At 42.3% G+C, this 22640-nt stretch overlaps 2 protein-coding genes and 1 long non-coding RNA gene across 3 annotated transcripts; 1 reads left to right on the top strand and 2 right to left on the bottom strand.

Annotated features, from left to right (window-relative positions):
• The first annotated feature begins 96 nt into the window (after positions 1-96).
• On the top strand, positions 97-11879 carry ints11 (integrator complex subunit 11). The gene is made up of 17 exons (XM_056273837.1): positions 97-269; positions 502-599; positions 797-870; positions 1022-1250; positions 1370-1468; positions 1826-1860; positions 1956-2094; positions 2274-2338; positions 2886-3075; positions 3175-3258; positions 3349-3438; positions 3715-3877; positions 4061-4171; positions 8607-8668; positions 8845-8987; positions 9694-9823; positions 11751-11879. The coding sequence occupies exons 1-17, from the start codon at positions 242-244 to the stop codon at positions 11814-11816; spliced, it is 1806 nt and encodes a 601-aa protein (XP_056129812.1). The 5' UTR covers positions 97-241; the 3' UTR covers positions 11817-11879.
• Positions 1340-3766, bottom strand: LOC130107308 (uncharacterized). The gene is made up of 3 exons (XR_008809807.1): positions 3694-3766; positions 1903-2055; positions 1340-1466 (listed from the first exon to the last, which is right to left on the bottom strand). It is a non-coding gene; the product is annotated as an uncharacterized LOC130107308 (long non-coding RNA).
• A 528-nt stretch (positions 11880-12407) lies between the features above and the next one.
• Positions 12408-14315, bottom strand: LOC130107307 (lysophosphatidic acid receptor 6). Its single transcript, XM_056273838.1, has 2 exons — positions 14206-14315; positions 12408-13492 (listed from the first exon to the last, which is right to left on the bottom strand). The coding sequence occupies exon 2, from the start codon at positions 13387-13389 to the stop codon at positions 12415-12417; it is 975 nt and encodes a 324-aa protein (XP_056129813.1). The 5' UTR covers positions 13390-13492; positions 14206-14315; the 3' UTR covers positions 12408-12414.
• Between the last annotated feature and the right edge of the window lie 8325 nt (positions 14316-22640).

Here is a 22640-nt window from a genome sequence, read left to right as displayed (position 1 = left end):
TCTGATCCGTCAGCTCTGCGCAAACTCTCGTTGAAGTCACGCTTGCTGTGAAGCAGCCAATCGGAAGAGAGAAGAGCACGAAGCCGGAAGTAGCCGCATGCATACGAGTTGAGAGATAAACATTTTGTTATTGTTGTATTTTAACAAACAAAGGCTAAACGTCGGATCCAGTTAGACCGCCAAGAGACGTAGCTGGCATTCAACATCAGACTAGCTTCGATAAATAGAGGACATTCTCGATATGCCAGAAATAAAAGTAACTCCACTGGGTAAGTACTGATGCTAGCTAGCAAGCAATTGTGATTACTATCCAGCTAGTAATCTAAACTAGATAGTAATCTCAATTGTGAGGGTAACTTGAGCTAATATTCACCCTGTTCTTAGTGTCAGTGTCTGGCTTTCTTTGAGCTGCAATATTTTTTTTCCCTCATTTTGATACAGAAGCCGAGAACATTTTGGAAGTAATGCTGCATGTGTATTCACTCTTGTTCTCTGTCTAAGGTGCTGGACAAGATGTTGGTCGCAGCTGTATCCTTGTTTCCATTGGAGGCAAGAACATTATGCTTGATTGTGGAATGCACATGGGATTTAATGATGATGTAAGTAAAGCGTTGTACTAGATTAGATACCATGGTGAGCCTTGTTCTCTGCTGCAGGATGCACGTGTTCTTCCTTATTGCTATATCTGTACAGTTTAGCTATGACTGTGGTTGATTTATATGGTGCGTAGTTCATAGTTGAGGAATTATTTTGCAATATAATCCATATTGATAGTAAATCTATATTATCGTTCCAGAGACGTTTCCCAGACTTTTCTTATATAACCCAAAATGGTCGTCTGACAGAGTTCTTGGACTGTGTTATTATCAGGTTTGTGGAATGGTTTGTTTTAATGTGCCATTTCTATTAAAATAATATCTATAAATATGGCATGGCCTTGTTCTAGACAATTAACTATGCACTTGTTTACTTGTATATATTTACATTTGTGTATGTCTGTGCTGCCATCTTCCTTTTATAGCCATTTCCATTTAGACCACTGTGGGGCTCTGCCCTACATGAGTGAGATGGTGGGCTATGATGGGCCCATCTATATGACCCACCCCACCAAGGCCATCTGCCCAATTTTGCTTGAAGACTTCCGGAAGATCACTGTCGACAAAAAGGGAGAGACGAACTTCTTCACTTCACAAATGATCAAAGATTGTATGAAGAAAGTGATACCGTTGAACCTTCACCAAACAGTCCAGGTGCTGGGATTCTGTCTCTTTGATGTGTGCCCAGATCAGATATGCATCCACCGATAATTACCGCACCAGTTGCTCTCTTTTCATGGCACAGATAGTTGTTTGTATTCTGCTAATTGCAGGTGGATGATGAGCTGGAGATCAAGGCTTACTATGCAGGCCATGTGCTGGGAGCTGCTATGGTGCATATTAAAGTGGGATCTCAGTCTGTCGTTTACACTGTGAGTAAAAGAAAAAAAAATTCTGGATACACAAACAAGAAGCATGAAGGATAATCTCATTTTCTCTTGTATTCTTGATAATACATTTTAAAATCACCATAAGAATCCATTGTAGGAATGACAGAAATGTTGATACCAAAATTAAGCAAACAAATATGAAATTTTGAAGCCATAATATCAACTTTTGAAACCTTAACCTCATATTTCAAGTGTTATAGAGTTTTGTGTGTTCTTGATGTAAAAGAACATTGATCAAATTTTAAAACGGCCTGCCATACAAGTGTGAACTGATTAAAAAAAAATAGTGAGTATTATTACCATTGCCTTGAAATAATGTTAAATCTCATCCATTGTTAGGGGGATTACAACATGACACCAGACAGACATTTAGGGTAAGTAGTAATTATTTAGTGAAGCACCGATTAAGTCCATACCTCCTTACAGTCTCTCAAGCTTTCTTCTGCGTGTGTATGTTATATTTCTGTAGGGCTGCATGGATTGACAAGTGCCGTCCAGACATCCTTATCTCAGAGTCCACATATGCCACAACCATCCGTGACTCAAAGAGATGCAGGGAGAGGGACTTCCTAAAGAAAGTGCATGAAACCATAGAGAGAGGTGGAAAGGTAAGAATTACAAATTCAGAAGATCAAAGAAAAAGGGGTGGAGGCTTCTTTTTTTTATTGAAAAGTTTGGAAAGAGATGAGAATTTTGGGGATGGCTAAGAGTGGGAACTTGAGTTTTCATTATTTCAGTAAGGTTGATAGTCTCCTTTTCTTTGTTCTGATTAATCCTCCTTTTCTAGGCACTCATTCCAGTTTTTGCCTTAGGAAGAGCACAGGAACTCTGTATCCTATTGGAAACATTTTGGTAAGGTTGGTCTTTAATTTTCAAGGAAAATCTACTCTGAAAAAGAAGTGACATACAGCATGTTATTTCTATAATCTTAAATATCCAGTCTAAATTTATGAAGATAAAGTCTCTCCCCAAACTAGGAAATAGGGAGCAGTCTTGTTGATGTCATCAAGAGACAAATCTTTAAGCTCTGATACGGATTTTGTAAAGATAAGCATTAAGTCAGCAATATGAGATATGTTGTTTGTGTACCAATGAAATCCAGTTTATTTGGTGGAGAAACTTCAAAATTAGGATTCTGTGACTGTATAGTGTCGGCCTACAGATGTCGATGAGTAAAATCTGTTTGTTTTTATAGCTATGAATTGAACAGCCTCATACATTCAAAACAAGACATTTTATTTTTGGGTGACTCTTTGAGTAACATGCTCTGTTATACTGTATGGTGTAATGTCTTGATTCAGTTTTTAAATAGCTTTTGGAAATGGGCCTTGTATCTCTAATTAGATTTGATAGGAGGTTTATGGCATAGATACCAAAATTATCTCTCCTAATTCCATAGGGAGAGAATGAACCTGAAGGCCCCCATCTACTTCTCTACTGGTCTGACAGAGAAAGCCAATCACTACTACAAGCTATTCATAACATGGACAAACCAAAAGATTCGTAAAACGTTTGTGCAGAGAAATATGTTTGAATTCAAGCATATCAAGGCCTTCGATCGCTCATATGCAGATAATCCTGGACCAATGGTAAGTAGTTTTTATTAAGATTCTACAAATCTGAAAACTTGTAATCTAAAGATTGCTAACTTTTTAGATAACAGTGAACTGATACGTATGCACTTCTAGGTTGTGTTTGCTACGCCAGGTATGCTGCATGCTGGTCAATCTTTACAAATATTCAAGAAGTGGGCAGGCAACGAGAAGAATATGGTGAGTCCTTAAGAACAGGATGACGTTTCCCAAAAAATTTTTTCTTAGGGTAGGCAGAACTTGAGGTCTAAATTGATCTTCCTTTGCTAGGTAATCATGCCTGGGTATTGTGTGCAAGGGACAATTGGGCACAAAATCCTGAATGGGCAGAGGAAACTGGAGATGGAGGGACGAGCAACGGTAAGCCAAAATAAAAATAAAAAAACCCTACTGATTTGCCATGCAGCACATTTTTTTCTTTTCATATAACTCAGCAGGTGACTTGGCATACCATATACATTCACTATCATAGATTCTGACACATCACCTTTGACATGTGATCTTGTCTCTCATATTATGTGTCACTGTATAGACTCCAATAACATAGAGACCTTAACTTAAAGGCAGAAAAGAACAATGGTTCATATGAAATCAGGCAAAACAGTTGATTTTTACTTTTTATTTTCTTCGAGCCAGCTGGATGTGAAGCTACAGGTGGAGTACATGTCCTTCAGTGCCCATGCAGATGCTAAGGGAATCATGCAGCTCATTCGCATGGCAGAACCTCGTAACATGCTTCTGGTACATGGAGAGGCTGCAAAGATGGAATTCCTTAAGGGCAAAATTGAACAGGAGTTCAGTAAGTGCAACAATAGCCTTTTTTACTTTTTTCTTACCGTTTGCTGATTCAGACAGAACTCCAAAACTCATTCATGTACCACACACCTATTGTTTTTTGTTATGTAGAAAGTGGTTAGATTCTTGATGAGAATGCTCACAGAATCTGCATTTCTCTTATTGTTTCTTTCTTTGTGAATGCCAGGCATAAACTGCTACATGCCAGCCAATGGAGAGACAGCAACTATAACCACTAACCCCAGCGTGCCAGTGGATATCTCACTAAACTTGCTGAAGAGAGAAATGGCTCTTGGAGGTACGCTGTGTTGTCAGATAAGCAAACCCAGAAGTTTGTCTCCTTACATAAAGACCTACATTTAATCAAAATAATGCAGCACTGGCAGTAGGTCCTTCTTCAGTGACAGAAAATGTGTAATTGTGTGAGTCATTTAGTTTTGATTGATTCCAGTCTAGAACAATAGTAATGACGTTGACTCAGATGTTTCAGAATCACTGCATGAAACCTCAATCTTTAAGATCTCAGTGGAAAATACTGCTTCTGACTCTCTTTCTGAAACCATTAAGCAACTATTCGTTAACAGTAAATTGGGATTGCATCTGGCTACCAAGAAGTTGGTTATAATTATATAGCACAAATGATTGGACCTCATGCAAGAACATTCACTTAAATGTTTCATATATTTCTTTTTTTTTTCTTGCAATTAAGTGTGTAAGACAAATCAGATTTGGGAGTGACAAAATGTTCTTAATCCGCCAAAATTGTTCTCACACGTGTCTTAAATATTATATTACTGGCTTTTAAATTGAATGTGCATGCCAGAAAACCCCCAGCATAGTTAACACCTTCAAAAGACTGTTTGTACAGCTGATTTGGAGTGTCACATGCAGAAGAAAATATTTAGAGTAAGCTCATCTGCTGATCATGTGCCACTTTTACCTTTTTTTAATTTCAAAATATATCCTTGATTATCTCGATATAATGATGTAGTATTTCTATAAAGGCCCATTATCAAAAGCATTTCAGCCTTTCATAATGTCTTTTATTTGTTCTGCAGCATTTAAATGAGTTTCTGTGCATGGACTTAACCCTTGCTGAGATGTGGTTGTACAGTTGTACTGTGCGTATTCATGTGGGTCTGCAATTGGTGTATGCCACAAGATCTCCTAAAGAGTCCTTATTTTTTCTTTAAGAACAGATCTGTGCATATGAATGGTGCTTGCACGAGGCCCATTAGTTTTACAGTATTTGCATAAGCCAGTTGTTAAAGTTGTCGTCTGGCTCATTGTATGATTTCCTATCCTGTTAACTCTTGTGTGATCTTGATATTGCACCGCATATGCACAAAAAAGGTTGTATTTTGTCTTGAGTTCAAACATGAGCACACACATTCTCTCTCTCTCTCTATGTGTGGGTGCATGCATGTGTGTCTGACACATTTGTGCAATGGATTATATGAGAAATTCATCTTAGTTTCATTTCGCTTTTTGTTCGACTCATTTGAATAAATGCCATAGTCTTTTATTTATATACACTACCGTTCAAAAGTTTGGGATCACCCAAACAATTTTGTGTTTTCCATGAAAAGTCACACTTATTCACCACCATATGTTGTGAAATGAATAGAAAATAGAGTCAAGACATTGACAAGGTTAGAAATAATGATTTGTATTTGAAATAAGATTTTTTTTACATCAAACTTTGCTTTCGTCAAAGAATCCTCCATTTGCAGCAATTACAGCATTGCAGACCTTTGGCATTCTAGCTGTTAATTTGTTGAGGTAATCTGGAGAAATTGCACCCCACGCTTCCAGAAGCAGCTCCCACAAGTTGGATTGGTTGGATGGGCACTTCTTTGAGCAGATTGAGTTTCTGGAGCATCACATTTGTGGGGTCAATTAAACGCTCAAAATGGCCAGAAAAAGAGAACTTTCATCTGAAACTCGACAGTCTATTCTTGTTCTTAGAAATGAAGGCTATTCCATGCGAGAAATTGCTAAGAAATTGAAGATTTCCTACACCGGTGTGTACTACTCCCTTCAGAGGACAGCACAAACAGGCTCTAACCAGAGTAGAAAAAGAAGTGGGAGGCCGCGTTGCACAACTGAGCAAGAAGATAAGTACATTAGAGTCTCTAGTTTGAGAAACAGACGCCTCACAGGTCCCCAACTGGCATCTTCATTAAATAGTACCTGTTAGAGCCTGTTTGTGCTGTCCTCTGAAGGGAGTAGTACACACCGGTGTAGGAAATCTTCAATTTCTTAGCAATTTCTCGCATGGAATAGCCTTCATTTCTAAGAACAAGAATAGACTGTCGAGTTTCAGATGAAAGTTCTCTTTTTCTGGCCATTTTGAGCGTTTAATTGACCTCACAAATGTGATGCTCCAGAAACTCAATCTGCTCAAAGAAGTGCCCATCCAACCAATCCAACTTGTGGGAGCTGCTTCTGGAAGCGTGGGGTGCAATTTCTCCAGATTACCTCAACAAATTAACAGCTAGAATGCCAAAGGTCTGCAATGCTGTAATTGCTGCAAATGGAGGATTCTTTGACGAAAGCAAAGTTTGATGTAAAAAAAATCTTATTTCAAATACAAATCATTATTTCTAACCTTGTCAATGTCTTGACTCTATTTTCTATTCATTTCACAACATATGGTGGTGAATAAGTGTGACTTTTCATGGAAAACACGAAATTGTTTGGGTGATCCCAAACTTTTGAACGGTAGTGTATATATATATATATATATATATATTTTTTTTTTTTTTTTTGGACACCCGATGATTGCTTATGGCATGAAACAGGCTTGTACTGTCTCATAAAGAATGCACTTGACTCACTGGATTATTTTGCTCCTTATTTGTTGAGCACTTTCCCTACCATTGAGTGTTTCTTTAAACAAAGTTATCTATCTATCTATCTATCTATCTATCTATCTATCTATCTATCTATCTATCTATCTATCTATCTATCTATCTATCTATCTATCTATCTATCTATCTATCTATCTATCTATCTATCTATCTATTGTGTGTGTGTATTGTGTGAGAGTTAAAGAAAATGAGAGGAACTAAAATACTGGTACTCTTATTTGATTATTTGATGCCTTGGTGTGGGTGTATATTTGTACACCGATTAGCCAAAACATTAAAACCACTGACAGGTAAGTGGATAACATTGATTATCTCGTTACAGTGGCAGCTGTCAAGGGGCGGGATATATTAGGCAGCAAGTGAACTGTCAGTTCTTGAAGTTGATGTGTTGGAAGCAGGAAAAATTGACAACCGTAAGGATCTGAGCGACTTTGACAAGGGCCAAATTGTGATGGATAGATGACTGGGTCAGAGCATCTCCAAAATGGCATGTCTTGTGAGGTGTTCCCGGTATATAGTGGTCAGCACCTACCAAAAGTGGTCCAAGGAAGGACAACCGGTAAACCGACAACAGGGTCATGGGCACCCAAGGCTCAGTGATTTGTGTGGGGAACGAAGGCTAGCCCGTCTGGTCTGATCCCACGGAAGAGCTACTGTAGCTCAAATTGCTGAAAAAGGTTAATGCTGGCTATAATAGACAGGTGTCTGAACACAGTCCATCACAGCTTGCTGCGTATGGTGCTGTGTAGCCGCAGATGGGTCAGATTGCCCATGATGGCCCCTGATGGCAGGGGCCTCTTTTTCTTTGCTTTTGCATATTTTTGTATGTGAGAGAGAAACCAAGTGGAGGAGATACCAAGATAAAAGATACCAAGAAAAAAATGGCATCAGGTTCTTCACTGTGATTTATACTTAATTCAGTTAGTATGTAATTGATTTCACAACTGTGGGGTCAAATAAAGACCTGCAAGACAATCTTATGGATCTGCAGTAGTACGGTGATAGTTTTTGATTAGATTGGATAGTCCTTTTTGTCCCTGAGGGGCAATTTGGTTTGCTAACAGTGGTCAACACAACCAGTACACATCATAAAATGATTAAATAAAAGACATAAATACATATAACATACAGTAGATGTCATCATAATAAAGTTGTAGTGAACTAGTATAAAAACACTAAAGAATCCATCAGTCCTTGTTAGTGTGCGTGCAATAGCAACTAGGCCTAAAGCTTGTTTAAAAACCCAACAGCCAAGGGAACAAATGATCTCATATCTGTTTGATTTGGCCCTCCTATGTAAAGTGAACCTTCTCCCTGATGGCAGGAGTCAAAACTCTGCATGTAGAAGGTGTTGAGGGTTCGCCAGAATGGCCTTTTCCCTCTGAGTGGCGCCAACTTGATAAACATGGCCAAGATCACTCAAGTTGGTGCCAGTGGTCTTTTGGCAAAGTTAACAATCTTTCCCAGCCTATTTTTGCTAATCGGTGTAGTGTATTGCTTTTATGAAAAATATAAAATCGAGTAATGTTTCTTTTTTTTTTCGAATGGCAGAGTAATTCTTGGAAGTCATTGAATTTCATGTTGAAAAATGAATCGAATTTAGGGGTTTTTAACTGCTGTTAAACTCAGAATGTGTATTTTTTTTGTCTCGAATACAACACAAATGTTAAGCACTGTCCTTCCTGAAGACACCCGTCCCTTCAACAAATAAAAGCAGGGTGGCATGAAGTTTGATAGATGGATATCATGCCAGGGGATGCACCTGCTGCAGATAGTGTCCAGCAACCAAAATCTCTCCCTTAAGTTGGTGTTGACCTGCCCCTTTATTTTCTTCTTCTTTTTTTTCTCTCTATTTCAAAGGATCCCTGCCTGATCCTAAGAAACCTCGCACCATGCATGGAACCCTGATCATGAAAGAAAATGTATGTTTGTCAGTAACATATTTTCTTAAATGTGCACAGAACACTTTTTTTAATGACAGCTTTTCATCCATTTTTTTCCATTTTCTGTTAATTAATTACAGTTACTGTAGAAGTCTGTAACGTTGAGTAATACAGTTTCAGATGATTGACTGATTCCAATCCTCCCCTGAATACAGAGTCTGAGGTTGGTGTCTCCAGAGCAGGCCCTGAAAGAGCTGGGCCTCAACGAACACCAGTTGCGTTTCACCTGCCGTGTGCAACTTCAAGATCCCCACAGTGATCCTGACACACTCCACCGAATCTACACACACTTGAAGAGGTGAGAGGATCGCAGCAGCGTTAGGATGACAAGGCGTGGGTTGTTTTGCTTCCTTCCAACATAACTACACGATTTCACAGTTAACACAGCGCCAACTCTGGTGTCCGAGTAGTGTAGTGGTCTATTCCATTGCCTACCAACACGGGGATCGCTGGTTCGAATCCCCGTGTCTGCGGGTGGGAAGCCGGATGTGGGTATGTGTCCTGGTCGCTGCACTAGCGCCTCATCTGGTCAATCGGGATGCCTGTTCAGGGGGGAGGGGGAACTGGGGGGTATAGCGTGATCCTCCCATGCGTTACATCCCCCTGGTGAAACGCCTCACTCTCAGGTGAAAAGAAACAGCTGGCAACTCCACATGTATCAGAGGAGGCATGTGGTATTCTGTAGCCCTCTCCAGATTGGCAGAGGGGGTGGCGCGGCGACTGGGATGGCTCGGAAGAGTGGGGTAATTGGCCAGATACGATTGGGGAGAAAAAGGGGGAAATCCAAAAAAACAAAAACACAGCACCAACTCCATACACCACACTTGATATTTCTCCAGTGACCTACATTCTAAGCTTGGATAAATCACATCCGCTCACACTTGCTCCTCTGCTTGCTACCAATAGTGTGGTGTCTCCACCCCCCCCCCAAAAAAAAGCTTCTGTGTATTTGTTCCTGTATTTTAAAAATTTCTTTTCTTTTAGCTTGTCTGTTTGTATTGCAGTGTGTTAAAAGGTTACACTATCCAGCACCTTCCCGATGGCACGGTCATGGTCGAGTCGATAGTCATCAAAGTTTCCTCTTCAGCTGAAGACACCAATGCCAAGGTTCTTCTTCTGTCTTGGAGTTATCAGGTAAAACAATTTATATCACAGTCTTAAGTTTATTTTACCACGTGGTCTTAAAGGCAGACTCTGGTATTTTAAACCTGGGCCCTATTTTTCCGTCATTTGGATTCTAAATTGCTAACAGGGATAAAAAATGTTTGAAATTGGTGCAGTATTGCACGAGAACGCTTCAGCCAGCAGCTGCAAAACGGGCTGCAATGTAATCTGCGGGGGCAACTGCACCCATCAAAGTACATCCGCTGAAAGTGGTTGTTTTTAACACTAACAGGCTCAGATTGTTATCATGAGTGTTTGACTACTTTATGGAAAGGATCCTGACAGAAATAAACCTTTTTATTTACGTTTCACTTCTTCTGGTGTCTGTTCTAACATCCCTTTTACAATTATTACTGCAGCTATTTGCACGCGGTGGTGTGGTTTTGGATGTTTACAAAAGAAGTCACACCGAAAGGCATCCGGGTGGCGTGGCAGTCCATTCCGTTGCCTACCAACATGGGGATTGCCGGTTCAAATCCCCATGTTACCTCCAGCTTGGTTGGGCTTGTCTGCGGCTGGGAAGCTGGATGTGGGTATGTGTTCTTGTCACTGCACTAGTGTCTCCTCTGGTCGGTCGGGGCGCCTGTTCAGGGGGGAGGTGGAACTGGGGGGACTGACGTGATCTTCCCACAAGCTACGTCCCCCTGGCGAAACTCCTCACTATCAGGTGAAAAGAAGCGGCTGGCGACTCCACATGAATCGGAGGAGACATGTGGTAGTCTGCAGCCCTCCCCGGATCGGCGGAGGAGGTGGAGCAGTGACCGGGGCGGCTCAGAAGAGTGGGGTAATTGGCCAGGTACAATTGGGGAGAAAAACGGGGGGAAAAAAAAGTCATGCCCAGTCTTATCACAGATGACCATTCATTTGAGGTCGCATAGCCGGAGCCATAGAGGAACTGCTAGCGATCATTTATTTACAAAGTCATGGTTGACTATGTGGCACAGTGGTTAGCGCAGTCTCCTCACAAGAAGGTTCTGGATTTGAGCCCCAGGGTAGTCCAAACTTGGGGGTCGTCCTCTATGTGGAGTTTGCATGTTCTCCCCATGTCTGCATGGGTTTCCTGAGGGTGCTCCGGTTTCCTCCCACAGTCCAAAGACATGTAGGTCATGTGAATCGGCCATACTAAATTGCCCCTAGGTATGACTGTGTGTGTGTATGTCGGCCCTATGTGATGGCCTGGCGGCCTATTCAGGGTGGGTCCCCACCTGCCACCCGATGACTGCTGGGATGGGCTCCAGCACCCCTGCAACCCTGAGAGCAGGATAAGTGGTTCGGATAATGGATGGAATGGATAGATGGTTCAGTATTTAGCTGATTTCAACAACGTGGGCACTTATGTATGTGACAAGTTGAAAAAAAAGTTGAATGTAGAGGGAGGGAAATGTTTGTTCTGTTGACTTTCCACTGTGCGTGGAAGGGAAAGTTCCATCGCCTTGTAGTCTAACCTGTAGACACTGAGCTGTATGAGTCACACATCCGTATCACGTGTGGTGCCCATCACACTGCGGTCTGTGATCCACTGTTAAGACATTTTGATGTAGGTGTTATTGAACATAATAAAAAAAAGCTAACCTTTTCTTAAATATATTTCTGCTAGATGATCACATCACAACCCATTTCTTACGCTGCTGATTATCAGCTACGTATGTACCAGAGGAGTATAAGTGCTTATTTCAAAACTCATTGTTCAGTTTAATTTCAGATTCTAGAATCAGATGTTGATCAGAGGTTGATTTTTCTTTTCTTTTTTTTTAATCTGTGTGCTGAATTGTAACGCTGATGTGGAATTTAGGTGGGTAATATCTGTTCACCAACCAATTTTTTTACTATAGCTGATCACATTTAACATTTAACACTAAAAACTGTATTTTTAGCTCTTGTTTTTTTTTCCTTTTAGGATGAAGACCTAGGAAGCTTTCTTTCCACTTTGCTGAAAAAAGGACTTCCACCTGGATTGTGCTGAAGTATTACAGTATTACCCAACTCTAAGCTATGTATAAAGTTAGAGGGAAAAAAAACCCCACACACAATGTCCTTTGTGTCATCTGTGATTTATGAGGGTGAACAACTGTAGAATTCAAAGAAATAAGACTTTCTGCTCCATTACAGTGTAATGGCGACACTGATTCAAGTAATGCACTTATATTCTTTGAGCTTTGCCATGAATACAGTCCAAAGTCAGGGTTCAATTAATTTTCAGTGGGGTTACTAAGCAACATCTTGGTCCATTTGTTTCTTGCTTTTGGAGACAGATTCATACACAGGAAACCACACTGAACTTCTCAAGAGCATAGGAAAATAATTTTTTTTTTAGGACAGATCACTTTTCACAAGTGTCTTGTATAGATCCTATTTTAATAAACTTTTTATAAAAAAAATAAGTCCATCTGAAGTCCATAAGATCAGTTTTACTGCTATGCCGCTGTATTATGTATAGTTCTTCTATACTACAACTGAAATTTATTCCATCCTAAGTGGGTGAGGCAGAATATAAAAGTTGAGCAAATACTGGGCTAAAGATGTGCACCACCTTACCCTCCATAGCTACCCCACTGATTCACCTAGCTTACTGCAATGGTATATACCTCCCTGCTCCTCCTAACTCTGTACCAGAGCCAGTTGAACCTAAAAGATTTCCATTTGAAGTGACTCGTAGTGACGCAGTAAAGCATGGGGTCCAGGCACGTGTTGAGGATGATGAGGGCCATGGTCACCCGCCTGGCATCGTAGATGGCATTGGCCCTGGTGCAGTCCTGGATGACCCCCAGTCGTCGAAGCAGGTGCAGGAAGTGAACCACGTGGTATGGCAGGAAGCAGAGTACAGTGATGGCCATTATGGTGTAGATGACTCTCACAGCTCTGGAGGCCGTTTTCGTTCCTATTGCAGAGATGCGCCTCAGAGCTAGTGGGTAGCACACCAGGATGATCACAGAGGGCAGCAGACAGCCAAACACCAGGCCCAGCAGACTGTATGGTGCAAGACGTCTGTCCCACTCGTCCTGGGCCATGTTTTCAAAGCAGCTACGGCGAAGGGACCCATTGACCGGTTTGGTTTCTAATGGTCCCATGAGGATAAAGGCCAACACAGAAACTCCAGTGACTCCCCAGAGTGCAGCACTCACTGCAACAGAACAGCAGGAGTTGCGATGTCTCACATAGGTGTGCGGGTGTACAGTGGCTATATAGCGGTCCACACAGATACAGGTCATAAAGCAGATGCTCATGTAAATATTGGCGTAAAACAGTACCCCTGTGACGCGACAAGCTATGTCTCCAAACACCCAGTTGTTTTTATTAATGTGGTAGTGGATGCGAAAGGGTAAGGTGCAGAGTATCACTGTGTCTGCCAGAGCTAGATTTATGATGAACACACTGAAGGAGGAGACGCGAGAAGTGATCTTGGAGATAAAGAAATACAAGGCAGCCAGGTTACCCGGTAGTCCCAGAATCAAAGCAATGCTGTAGACCGCTGGGAAGAGCTGATACTGGTACTTGGCTTCTGGAGCACTGCAATTGGGCTTGAGTATGTCCATCATTTCAGATTGGTGCAGATGGTCCAGGGGTGTTTACTAGTGAGTGGGAAAAGGTGTAGGTGCAACTAGGCCTGTAGTAGCTCAGGCTGGGGCAGGTAGCAAAAAGCTAGAAAAAAACAAAACAAAACATACACAAGTCCATACATAAACATACATAAAAAACCACACATACAACATTTTTTGGCAGTTATTTACAACCAGTCCCAGCATAATACATTCGACTTAAGTGTATGAATAGAAAAGCATACAATCTCATGTCTCTTCATTGTCCCAAAGCTGAAAACAAATTTAATGTGATGCACAGTAATGTAAAAAGCCGTTTTGAAATGGAATTCTTCACCATTACCAATCACTCAAAAACATGGCAAGGTAAACTTAAAAAAAAAACGAACCCAAAACTGATTGCCCATAATGTTGTTACATAGCACCTCTCCTCTGCTTCAGTATCTTGTTGGTATGTTTTCGGGTGGTATAAATACTTGTTTTTTTTGTTGTTGTTTTTTTTAGAAGTATATTGCTTTTGTGTTGTTCTGTACTATGTTTTGTATTTTACGTTTAGCGACAACCCCAGGAAAAATGGTTGCTGAGTTTGCAACAGCAAATAAGGATCCCTAATAAAAAACTGGAATATTTTTCTTCCTTATAGTTGCAAGACTGAAACGTTTCTTTTTGCTCTATAAGCTTTCGTGTGATTTTCAAGTTGCAAAGTCAAAGTGAAATGTTGAATGATTGTTTTTTTTTTTTTTCAATTTTGAAAGACAACACACAGAAGTAAAGGCAGAAAATATGTGGAGAGCATAGAAAAAGTACTTTGCTTACCTTGGTGCTGCAGAAGCTTCTTTGAATGCCAGAGGATCAGAAAATAATCGCGAAATAATTTTCCCTACGCATGTGATGTGCCTATTTACTTTTATGGTATTGTGTGCTTTGTTCAGCGTGCTTTATGGTATTTGTTACTGTGGGCGGATGATATTTAAAGAACAGGAAACTGGGGCGGAAGTTGGGATTACTGTCACCTATTGTAACTGTTTAGACACCTACCACGCAATATGGTATGAGCTATGAGCAGCAACTCCGGTTTGATGCTACCCCTTTGCTAGATCATATCATATTTACTTATAATGTAATGTACAGAAGTCAAAACTTGAACCTGTTAAAATCTGAACCATTTGTTGGAAGAAAAAAAAAAGGTTTACTCATTTGTTGGGAGAAAAAAAAACATCAATTTTGGCAGCTTGGCTCAGATTGTTAACAAAAAGGGAAGACAATTCATCAAGGGAAAATATTGTTTTTGATTTACTGTAACAGTGAGTGCCAAAACGTTGTTTATTGGGTGTGTAATAACTGTAATGCAAGGCAAGTGTGTGGATGACTGAAAGCATGGTGTGGCAGTCCTTAACACCTCATGTGGTTTTCAACTCATGCAAGTTGTGAAATGCAGGGTGAAAGAAGAAAGCCACTATCATTGTATTCTTACAATGAATTTGTTCTCTGCATATAATCCATCCTATTGTGTAGGAGCAGTGGGCAGCTGCAGCACCCGGGGACCAACTCAAGTTCTTTCCATTGCCTTGGTCCGGGGCACAGACAGGAGTATTAACCCTAACATGCATGTCTTTTTAATGGTGGGAGGAAACCCACGCAGACACGGGGAGAACATGCAAACTTCACACAGAAAGGACCTGAGACGGCTTTGGGTTTGAACCCAGGACCTTCTTTCTGTGAGGCAACAGTGCTAACATCTGGGCCACAGTGCTCCCAGTTAATTTGCTTAAATCCAGTTTACCCACCATTTTTATATGCAGACTCCAGCCAAGAGTATGTTTGATTTGGACATTAGTGGGGACATAAAAGCAGTCCGCAGGGGGTTCCCTGGAAACCGAGGCTTTATGCATTTATGATAGATTTCTGAACACAATTTCATATTCAGATATCTTATAATCATGTTGTTACAAGCCTAGGCCTCACCTCTTATGACCCTGGCTCCTCCTGCCTGAACTACTACCTGGCAGGATTGCTTCTGGCACCTGATAAAATACACATTGATGCATGTCAATATGAACAGTGAGGAAAAGCATTTATAGCTTAGTTGAGTATTATTACCATTACTGTTGACTCTACACATTAGCAATCGAAAACATATTTTCTTTAAACGATTTACACTTTGACTTGTAAAGTAGCTACTAATGTCCACCTTTTTTTCTTTTTTTTTTGCTGCCATCCTGACTGAGCATATCACCAAATTCATCTAACTGACACACACACACACACACTATAACGTTAATGCAGTCTCTAAGAATAAAGCACAAAGTGAAAGTCTGATATCAAAATACCTCTAGCTAACCAGGCATAATGGATGCTGAATCTGTGACAACTCCCTGTTTAGATGCCCATGGCAGCCTGCTAAATGAACTTACTACGTTGGTGCTCGAGCCTTTGTGAACGGCAAAGAAATAAACGTCCCGAAAGACTGAGCCGAAGGCTGTGAACACCGTTATTTGGTCTGTCTGGTAGGGGAGAATATTGTTTTCTTGTTAAGGGACTGTTTTCTTCGTCAAATATTACGGAGCTAGTCAATTGTTATATGTATAGGCCTATATGATATATTTTTTACTACACGTTCCAAATATGGCCTCAGACCTCAAAATCTGAGGCCATGGTTCTCTACCGGAAAATGGTGGATTGCTCCCTCTGGGTTGGGGATGAGTTGCTGCCCCAAGTAAAGGAGTTCAAGTATCTCGGGGTCTTGTTCATGAGTGAGGGTAGGATGGAGCGGGAGATTGACAGACAGATTGGTGCAGCATCAGCAGTAATGCAAACATTGTACTGGACGTTTGTGGCGAAGAAGGAGCTGAGCCGGAAGGCAAAGCTCTCAATTTACCAGTCAATCTTCATTCCAACCCTCACCTATGGTCGTGAGCTTTGGTTAGTGACCGAAAGGGTGAGATCACCGATACAAGCAGCTGAAATGAGTTTCCTCCGTAGGGTGTCTGGGTTCAGCCTTAGAGATAGGGTGAGGAGCTCGGACATCCGGAGGAGCTTGGAGTAGAGCCGCTGCTCCTTCGCATCGAAAGGAGCCAGTTGAGATGGTTCGGGCATCTGATTAGGATGCCTCCTGGGCGCCTTCCTTTGGAGGTTTACTGGGCACAGCCAACTGGGAGGAGACCCCGGGGTAGACCCAGAACTTGCTGGAGGGACTACATGTCCAGTCTGGCCTGGGAACGCCTTGGGATCCCCAAGGAGGAGCTGGAGGGCGTTACTGGGGAGAGGGACATCTGGAGTGCCCTACTTAGCTTCCTGCCACCGCGACCCGACCCCGGAAAAGTGGCTGAAGATGAGATGAGATGACAGACGTTCCAAATAATTTGCATATCTGACGATTTCTTTTCCTTCATTTAGTATTGCAAACTTGGTGCATAGCTTGGGGAAAATGGAGTACACACACACACACACACACACACACACATTTACCTGAAGTTAATTCATTCTATCTAAACACTTTGTCATTATCTTTAGGTTCACTTAATGTCAGGGGGCTAAAAAACATTACTAAGCGTAAAGCATTATTTTTTATTTTCTAAACTGTTAAATACAGACTTTTTTATTTTATTTCAAGAATCCCATTCTACTCTTAATGATAGCAGTTTGTGGAAATCTCAACGGGGAGATGATGTATGGTTTTCACATGGTACTCAACACTCAGCTGGTACACTTACTCTGAAGAACAGATTTGAAGGTGACATCCTTTTAACCAAATGTGACCCAGGGGGGCATTTTACTTTCATGATTATTTCTTGTTCCAGTATGATGTTTTTCATTATTAACATTTACAGTTACAACACAGAAACTGAAAACTCCCAACTGCTATCTTCTTTGGAGACTAATATTAATCAAGGGCTAACTAAGTTTCTAAATGCAGTTATATTTGGAGGTGATTTCAATATGGATGTAGATGGCCAAATTGATAGATGGCCACCACAAATTCTTTCCTCAAAAAATGACCTACAGCTACTCATGCAAAGCTATAATTTGATTGATTTGGAGAGATAAATTTCCTAATGATAAACTTTATACCTGGAGAAATAATGATGGTTCTAAACAGTCTCGTATTGATTTTTGGCTAGTGTCTGATAATATAAATATAAATGATATTTTTGTAGATATTCTTCCCACTCCTTATACAGAGCATAATGCTATTTACATCACAATTAAGTTGTCTGGTGAAAATAATAAATCTTTCAATAGGAAAACTTATCGGATTTTGAACAACTCCTTGCTTAGAATAGCCATTGTAAAGCACAAAATTACAAAATGAATTCATTACTTCTTTAACAAAGCTAAAAATGAAAACTGTTATGGAAAACATTGGGAATTATTTAAATATGAGTCTGCAAGTTTTTTGAGAAACTACAGCTCTAATTTGTCTAAACTTAAAAAGGCAGAAGAACATGCAGTTATCAATGATATGATACTTTCAAAAAAGAATCCAGCTAACTACACAATAGAACACAGAGTAACTATAGCAAATCTACAAAGTAAGCTAGATGAAATTTACAAAACTAGGGCCTTTGTGAGATTGAGACTGAAATGGCTTGAGGAGGGTGAAAGCAATTCCCCTTTCTTCAAATTAGAAAAAACGTCATGCTAAGTTAAATACTATTCGGTAACTAAAAACACGATATTATAATGACTGATTCAAAAACTATTTCTAACCACTGTCGTCCTTACTATAGTAAACCCTGTACATGCAATTATTCTGCACAAATCACAGAGCAATTTTTAAGTCCAATTAACACCAAACGCATATCTCCTGCAGGTAACTTTTTCCATAAATCACTTGAAAAACAATAAGTCCCCAGGGACAGATGGTCTAACTGTTAGGGTTTGTGGAAGACCCCAAGCGCACGACACCAGACAGAGATGGGGTTAGCCGAAAACTGGCGTACTTTATTCCTTACGCGTACAAATAGTCAAACATCGGAAGGCAATGAGCGACAAGGAAAAAACGGAAAGTCCAAGGGGGAAAAAAACTCGCGGGTAATCCAAACGGGAACACGGCAGGATACTTCCACGGGGAAACATTGCAAGGGGAAAACACGAACCAAGGGCTGGGATGAGTTCGTAGAGAAAAGGACCGTGAGAGGAGAATAGCCGCTCCTGCGGGTGCGGGGAGATTACAACACGAACTGACAACGGGCACGTGGGAGGCCGCCAAACGTAAGCCCAGCCCTGATGACTAAGCCCGGCCCTGACGAGCCGATTGGCTGCCGGCGCGGGGTGGGCGGGCCACGGCGCGGGGTGAGCGAGCCATAACAGTACCCCCCCTCCACGGGAGCCACCAGGCGACTTGCCCGGCTTGTCGGGATGGGAATGATGGAACTCAGTGAGCAGCCCAGAGTCCAGGATGAGCTGGCGGGAGACCCAGCTACGTTCCTCCGGACCGTAGCCCTCCCAGTCCACCAAATACTGGAACCCCCGTCCTCAGCGCTGGACTTCCAGCAGCCGGCGGACCTTCCACTGGGGGTGCCCATCCACGATCTCAGGGGGAGGCGGGGCCGGAGGCATCAGAGGACTGTGGGAGACAGGCTTAACCCGAGACACATGAAACACGGGATGGGTCTTCAAGGAAGCCGGAAGCTCAAGACTCACCGCCGCGGGGCTGAGAACCTTCCTGATCTCAAAGGGCCCGACAAACCGGGGGTTCAGCTTCTTCGCGGTGGACTGAAGCGGGAGATCCTTCGAGGACAGCCACACCCTTTGGCCTGGTTGGTACGTAGGTGCTCAAAGTCGCCATCAAACGGTCGTGGGCTGGAGAGGCAGGGCTCCCGGGGAACTGGGTTGAGCCCCACAGGGTTAACCGGGGCAGCGGGCCCAGGGGGCGGATTACCCACGACTCCAGGGGCAGGCTGGCCCGGCGGCTGGATAGTGAGAGCCGCCGTGATGGTTTGCAACTGCCGCAGGATCTCTGCTTGTTGGCTCGCCAACGCCGCCTGCTGGCTCGTTAGGTTACCCACACAGGCCTGGAGGTGCGGGACCCGAGTCTGAAGATCTCTCACCGCGGCGGAGGCCGCCTCTAGCTGCTGGGTGTGGGAGTTAGTCAGTTGGATCTGTTCGACGAGAGCCGCTCGAAGCGGGCTGGCCGGTACGCTCTCTGTGTCGGCTGGGGTCGTCATGGTCAGTTCGTACTGTTCGGGTTTGTGGAAGACCCCAAGCGCACGACACCAGACAGAGATGGGGTTAGCCGAAAACTGGCGTACTTAATTCCTTACGCGTACAAATAGTCAAACATAGGAAGGCAATGAGCGACAAGGAAAAAACGGAAAGTCCAAGGGGGAAAAACTCGCGGGTAATCCAAACGGGAACACGGCAGGATACTTCCACGGGGAAACTTTGCAAGGGAAAAACATGAACCAAGGGCTGGGATGAGTTCGTAGAGAAAAGGACCGTGGGAGGAGAGTAGCCGCTAGTGCGGGGAGGTTACAACACGAACTGACAACGGGCACGTGGGAGGCCACCAAACGTAAGCCCAGCCCTGATGACTAAGCCCGGCCCTGACGAGCCGATTGGCTGCCGGCGCGGGGTGGGCGGGCCACGGCGCGGGGTGAGCGAGCCATAACACTAACTGGCGACTTCTATAAACAGTTCGCCAATGAAACTGCCCCATTTTTACTAAAACTCTTCACAGAAAGTATTAATCAAGACACTCTCCCTCCCAGTCTGAGTGAAGGCATACTTACCCTAATACCTAAACCCAAAAAGGATCTACTCCTCATTGAAAATTGGCACCCAATATGCCTCCTTAACAAGGATTATAAGGTCTTTGCCTATGTATTTGCCAAGATAATTAAATGTGTATTGGACTCTGTAATCGGAGACACAATCCGGATTCATGCAAAACAGACATGTCTCAAACAATATACTGTAGTGGTTATGGGGCTACATAATTCCCCTTATTGAGCTAGTAGGAACGTTAGTTTACAGCTGCTGTTTCCTCGGTTCGGGTTTACAGTGACACACTTCCGCTGCGCGGGTGTTTTGTTGTTGTAATGGCGGAAGGAATAAATGGTGCACGTTGTGTAGCCGAAAGAGAAAGTTGTCACGACTCCTGCTTGAGCTCCACTACAATACGATTAATCTCAGATGTCCTGGATTACTTGCATTTAATATATGATAACAGCTTTATCCTTTTTCTAGACTTTTATAAAGCTTCCAACTCCATAAATCATAATTTTATCTTCGGCTGCCTTGAGAAATTTTGTTTTGGCACTTTCTTTTGTTGTGCAATCAAAACTTTATGTCGTAACTCTAATTGTTCTATTAAACTCAGAAATGGTACTTCTCCAAGATTTGACCTCAAGAGAGGTCTTAAACAAGGTTGTCCAATCTCGCCTTATCTGTTCCTTTTAGCTACTCAAATCCATTTGAAAGAATTATGCCGAAATAGTATAGAGAAAGCCAGAAAGAGTTGCATTGTGTCTTTGTAGATTTAGAGAAAGCATATGACATGGTGCCGAGAGAGGAGGTGTGGTATTGTATGAGGAAGTCAGCAGTTGCAGAGAAGTATGTAGAAATATGAGTGGTTCAGGATATGTATGAGGGAAGTGTGACAATGGTGAGGTGCGGTTGGAATGACAGATGGGTTCAAGGTGGAGGTGGGATTACATCAAGGATCAGCTCTGATCCCTTTCTTGTTTGCAATGGTGTTGGACAGGTTGACGGACAAGATCAGGCAGGAGTCTCCATGGACAATGATGTTCGCGGATGACATTGTGATCTGTAGCGAGAGTAGTGTGCAGGTTGAGGAGAGCCTGGAGAGGTGTAGGTATGCACTGGAGAGAAGAGGAATGAAAGTCAGTCGGAGCAAGACGGAATACCTATGCATGAATGAGAGGGAGGACAGTGGAATGGTCAGGATGCAAGGAGTGGAGGTGACAAAGGCATCTGGATTTAAATACTTGGGGTCAACTGTCCAAAGTAACGGGGAGTGCAGTAGAGAGGTGAAGAAGAGAGTGCAGGCAGGGTGGAGTGGGTGGAGAAGAGAGTCAGGAGTGATTTGCGACAGAAGGGTACCAGCAAGAGTTAAAGGGAAGGTTTACAAGATGGTTGTGAGACCAGCTATGTTATATGGTTTGGAGACAGTGGCACCGACGAAAAGACAGGAGGCGGGGCTGGAGGTGGCAGAGTTGCTGAGATTTTCACTGGGAGTAACGAAGGACAGGATTAGGAACGTTTATATTAGAGGGACTGCTCAGGTTGGATGGCTTGGAGACAAAGCAAGAGAAGCAAGATTGAGATGGCTTGGACATGCGTGGAGGAGAGATGCTGAGTATATTGGGAGAAGGATGCTGAATATGGAGCTGCCAGGAAAGAGGAAAAGAGGAAGGCCAAAGAGGAGCTTTATGGATGTGGTGAGGGAAGACATGCAGGTGGCTGGTGTGACAGAGGAAGACACAAAAGACAGGAAGAAATGGAAACGGATGATCTGCTGTGGCGACCCCTAACAGGAGCAGCCGAAAGTAGTTGTAGTAGTAGCTACTCAAATCCTTGCTGATCACATCACTATGAATAATTTAAAAGGAATCTGTGCTGCAGGAAGAGAGATTGTAATTAGCCAGCTAGCAGATGACACTACTATTTTTTTGAAAGACAGCAGTCAAATATCTTATGCCCTTCACCTAATTCAATCCTTCTCCAAAGCTTCAGGACTTTACCTTAATATAAATAAATGTGAACTCCTACCTGTCAAAGATTGTTCAGTCGTATGTAACTGCGACATTCCAGTCAAAAACGGTGTGGCATATTTAGGCATAATTATTGCAAAAGATTAAATAGCAAGATGTCCACTGAACTTCGACTCCCTAAATGACAAAACTAAAAAACGTCTCAATCAGTGGCTCCAAAGGGACCTGAGCTTGAAGGGTAGAGTTTTGCTATCAAAGGCAGAAGGAATGTCTTGACTAACATACACCGCCCTATCTTTGTCTTTAGACAGTCGGACACTCAAATCCATTGACCAATTGTTATTTAACTTTGTTTGGAGGAATCGAACACACTACCCAAGGAAATCAGTAGTGATGAATTCTTATGAAAAGGGAGGCTTAAATTTCTTAGATTTTACCACCCTAATTCACACATTCAAAATAAATTGGTTCAAGTCCTATTTAAAGAATCCTACCTCTATTTGGAATATCTTTCCACATTATATATTTTCAGAATGGGCGGCATGGTGACACAGTGGTTAGCGTGGTTGCCTC

Source organism: Lampris incognitus, chromosome 2, assembly GCF_029633865.1.
Source record: "Lampris incognitus isolate fLamInc1 chromosome 2, fLamInc1.hap2, whole genome shotgun sequence".
Classification (NCBI taxonomy): Eukaryota; Metazoa; Chordata; class Actinopteri; order Lampriformes; family Lampridae; genus Lampris; species Lampris incognitus.
The sequence above is the reverse complement of the archived record's forward strand: the minus strand, read 5'-3'. Positions and strand labels throughout refer to the sequence as shown.